The sequence below is a fragment of the Chinchilla lanigera genome, unplaced genomic scaffold, assembly GCF_000276665.1.
Source record: "Chinchilla lanigera isolate Chin_1 unplaced genomic scaffold, ChiLan1.0 scaffold00020, whole genome shotgun sequence".
Lineage (NCBI taxonomy): Eukaryota > Metazoa > Chordata > Mammalia > Rodentia > Chinchillidae > Chinchilla > Chinchilla lanigera.
The window spans coordinates 30,172,788-30,177,268 of NW_004955421.1; the positions used below are offsets into that span (position 1 = coordinate 30,172,788).

The window sequence follows — 4,481 nt, forward strand, 5'->3', positions numbered from 1 at the left end:
GGGCGCGCGGCGGGAGCGGCCCTGGGGAGGGCTCCGGGGCGCGCCCGCTGCCTGGTGCGCGGCGGCCTCGCTCTCAACCCGGTGGGCTCCGATGAAGCGCCGCCCTTAGCTACGTTTACGCTCTGTCGCAGAAGCGGCAGGTGATGGCCTTTTCCCTCTTTCCTAGTGTTCTGGGGCGCGTCAGACGTTTGAAAGCAATGCCTGAAATAAATATCAGCCATCTCGATAAACAACAGGTTGAACTCCTGGCAGAGATGTGCATCGTCACTGATGAGAACGACAATAAAATCGGAGCTGACACCAAGAAGAATTGTCACCTCAATGAAAACATAGAGAAAGGTACTGTTGTGAATACACTGTTCTGTTTTACAATGGTTTTGTCCAGGTACTTCAGTGTGTGTGTGTGTGTGTGTGTGTGCGCGCACGTACGAGGGACTGAACCCGAGGCGTTTGCACTGAGCTGGGTCCCTAGCCCCTTTATTTTGACACAGGATCTCACTGAGTTGCTCGGGTTGGGCTCTCACTTGAGATCCTCCAGCCTCATCCTCCCAGAGTGCTGGGATTACAGGAATGTGCCACCACACCTTGCTGAGATGAAGTTCTTGATTGGGGGCCCTTGATTCAATTAAATGGTAGAATAATAAAATTCACTTTTTTACCTTCCTATCTAATGACCGTTTCTCTCCATTTTCATGGCTTTCACTAAGCTGTTTTAGGGTTATTCTGGTTCCTAAAAGAGGGCATGGACTAAGCCTGATGTAATAGCAGTTGTCAAGTTTATAAGTCTAATGAACGGAGTGACAGGCAGCCACAAAAAGGGAAGCATGTTCTGTACCTTCACAACTGCCCCAGGAATACAAGAGAAGAGTCTGAGCTAAATGTTCTTTTTGTTTTGGTTTGGTTTTTTTTTTTTTTTTTTTTTTTTTGGTTTTTCCCCTGTACCGGGAACCGAACTCATGACCTTGCACTTGCCAGGCAGGCACTTTGCCGCTAAGCTAAATACCCAGCCCCTAAATGTTCTTGATAGAGCCTTTAACTAGTGGCAAAGCTGTCAAGATTGCCTTTTCTTTCACTGATTTCCATGCTGTTATTCTACAACTCTTCTTCATTGTAGCTATGAAGGGACAATCCAGGTAGGAGACTACAGATAAAAACAAAAGTAGCAGCAAGTTACTAGTAGTATTCTGATTTGCAAGGAAAAATTTAGATGATTAAATTAATCTTATTCTGCTTTCAGGATTATTGCATCGAGCTTTCAGTGTCTTCTTGTTTAACACTGAGAATAAGCTTCTGATACAGCAGAGATCAGATGCAAAAATTACCTTTCCAGGTTAGTATATGTAGTGTACAAGGATGATTTGGAGGGGGAGTGTATTGAATTTGACTTTTATCACTGAACTTCTGGAGCCAAGGTCAAAAAGGCAGATGCTGTGAAGAAGCTTAGACAATGAGAGCAGCCTAATGGAACAGGAATGACAGAACTATTCAGGGATGGCTATACATATGTCTGTGTTCACATGGATACTTCTAAATCTGTACTACTACTGATAGATTTTCATGCTTTTGGGTAAGAAGACATTAAATAGCATCCACAAATTTTTGTCACAGAATAATTGCTAATAATGCATTCTAACTGATTTAGAAATCCTAAAGGATCATTTTACTTGTTACTTTTAAAGTTTGTCTTTGATCATTCAGACCTACTTTTAAAAAGGTTAATCTATGTCTATATTAACATTTCCAGGTTGTTTTACTAACACTTGTTGTAGTCATCCCTTAAATAATCCAAATGAGCTTGAAGAAAATGAAGCCATTGGTGTGAGAAGAGCAGCACAGAGGCGTTTAAAAGCTGAACTAGGCATTCCCTTAGAAGAGGTAACTAGTTTTATTGGACAACAATATACACTGAAATCTAAACATGTAGTAAAATATCTGAGTCTGTCTATCTTTGTGTGTGTGTGTGTGTGTGTGTGTGTGTGTGTGTGTGTGTGTGTTTGCTGGTACTGAGGGTTAAAGCCAGGGCCTCATGTATGTATTATACTCAAATGCCCTGCCACTGAGCTACACCCTTAGCCCAATACACATTTTAAAATCACCTGTCAGAACTTTGCGCAATACTGAGGTGTATTGATCTGTTAACCAGTCTGTAACATGGACTGTTTGTATAATTTTTTAGAATTGATCATATCAAAGATGACCATGTTCTTATGGAAGTATATGAACTATAAATTAATTGGGTAACCTGAAATATCCTCCCCCACACACTATTCTGTTGAAAACAAATAAGATCTGGATTAGTACAGTATCACTCATCTAGTTAAAATGATAGTTGTTTTCCATCAAGAAGTAATTTGACAAGATGAATGTTACGTTTAAAAATATGAACAAATGAATGAATAACTATTCTTAAAAAATACTTATAAAAATCAATTTACCTGTTTGATCCTAAATTTAGATCCTTGAAATAACATAATAATTTTTCTATGTGAACTCAATTAAAAGTTCAAATTCTAAAAGTACACTGCTGCTCTTCAAGATACTGTTGAAATATGGTTAATTTTACATTACTTTTTGTTGATATTTTCCTCAAATTGCTTTTTTTTTAAATGTCCTAGGTGTCACCAGAAGAAATTTATTATATAACACGTTTTCACTACAAGGCACAGTCTGACAGTATCTGGGGTGAAAATGAAATCGATTACATTTTGTTTGTGAGGAAGAATGTAACTTTGAATCCAGATCCCAATGAGATTAAAAGCTATCGTTATGTGTCAAAGGAAGAACTAAAAGAACTTATGGGAAAAGCAAACAGAGGTGATATTAAGATAACTCCATGGTTTAAGATTATTGTTGAAACTTTTCTTTTTAAATGGTGGGATAACTTGGATCACTTGAGTCAGTTTGTGGATCATGAGAAAATACATAGAATGTGAATGTATAGATAACTAGTAGTGTCCTTACCTAATGAATTAGAATTTTTTTTGTTGTATTGACCTCCCTGTTAGGACATGGATACTTCACATCCAAAATTCATGTGGAAATACAACTGACTTATAATTTTGTATTATATACCCCACATACTTGTACTGCTAGTCGTTTATAAGAGATTGTTGCAAAATGAAAAAGCAAATAAAACTTAATTTATCCTGTTGAAGTATCTGGTTATGACAGACTTGAAGAAATAAGTACAGCTCTTCACTTTTTCAACTTTTTCAGAGTACTAGTTTCCAGGTGCTTTCTGTATCAGTACATTTGTATCATAGTCCAGAAAAACATGTAAAGAAAAGTATAGCTACTTCAAAACAGTCCTAATAGATTAAATGGCAGAGCAGATTCAAAGGAAATTAAATGATTTAAGAGTCATCTTTCAGTAACCATACAGGATTGGTTTAGGATTTCTTTCTTACCAAAATTTGCAGATACTAAAGTTCCTCATATATAGTAAAGTGGTGTAATATTTGTATATAACCTATGCACTTCTTCCTCTATCCCTCAGATTGTCTGTAGGTTACTTATAATAACAAATACTATGTACATACTATGAAATGGTTACACTGTGTAGTTCAGAAAATTATAACAAGAACCCTGTACATATTTAGTACAGATGCTTTGCCTTTTTCAGATTATTTTCAATCCATGGTTGGATGCTTTTTATTCACAGGTGAGAAGCCATTTGTAATTCTGATTTCTATCATTCTAAATGGATTTTGTGGAAGTTATCATTATGATACTTAAAGTCAACCTTTTGATAATGATGTCGGTTAGATTGAATCTTTTAAATAGAATTTTCCAGTTAGCAGAATCTGCTTTCACAATTACAGTGGACAGACAGAGTACTCATAAAATGGGAATTAGGTTCCACTTTTTCAGCGTTAGCCTTCAGCAGTATCAACATTTGGTGTATATTATTCTCTGTTGAGGGTGCTTTGTAGGATGAGTGAGTAGCAGCATCTCTGGACTCTACACACTAAATAACAGTTTTCACCCTTCTGCAGTGACAACCAGAATTACATCAGATAGCACCTCATGTCTCCTAGAGGGCAGACTCGCCACTAGTTGAGAAGTCCTGGAAGCTGTTAAGGCTTAATTGGGAGGTAATAATCAAGGACTTATGTACATGTTGAATAAGTTTTCATTGTATATGTGTAAATTAAATTAATATATTGTACCCTGACTAATGTGCTTTTTAAAACTTGCCATAGGTTTCTCAAACTTGAAACCTTAAGGTAATTTTCTTACCCTTAAACACTGTCTAATAATTGACAATGAAAAAACAAGGCTAAATGGTTGATAGAATCACATCTTGTTAACACTGGATGGTTAATCTACAATTGTAGAGATGACTATGTAGCAAGTATTCATTTCATTGGAAAATAAAAATATTAGATTTCAATGCTGTTACCTAGTTTCTTAAAATTGTAGTACAAATAGGTTAATTTGCCTCTGGCATCAGGCATGAAGATGTCATATAATTTCAAATG

The 4,481-nt window shown here is 36.8% G+C and overlaps 1 protein-coding gene across 1 annotated transcript; it reads left to right on the forward strand.

Moving 5' to 3' along the window:
* Window positions 1–171: 171 nt before the first annotated feature.
* On the forward strand, window positions 172–4,393 carry LOC102023812 (isopentenyl-diphosphate Delta-isomerase 1; the record flags this gene model as incomplete). The annotated part of the gene is given in 4 exon segments (XM_005383912.2): window positions 172–339; window positions 1,238–1,330; window positions 1,745–1,875; window positions 2,616–4,393. Coding segments are annotated over 4 exon segments (710 nt in total), but the record flags the coding sequence as incomplete, so codon positions are not given.
* Between the last annotated feature and the right edge of the window lie 88 nt (window positions 4,394–4,481).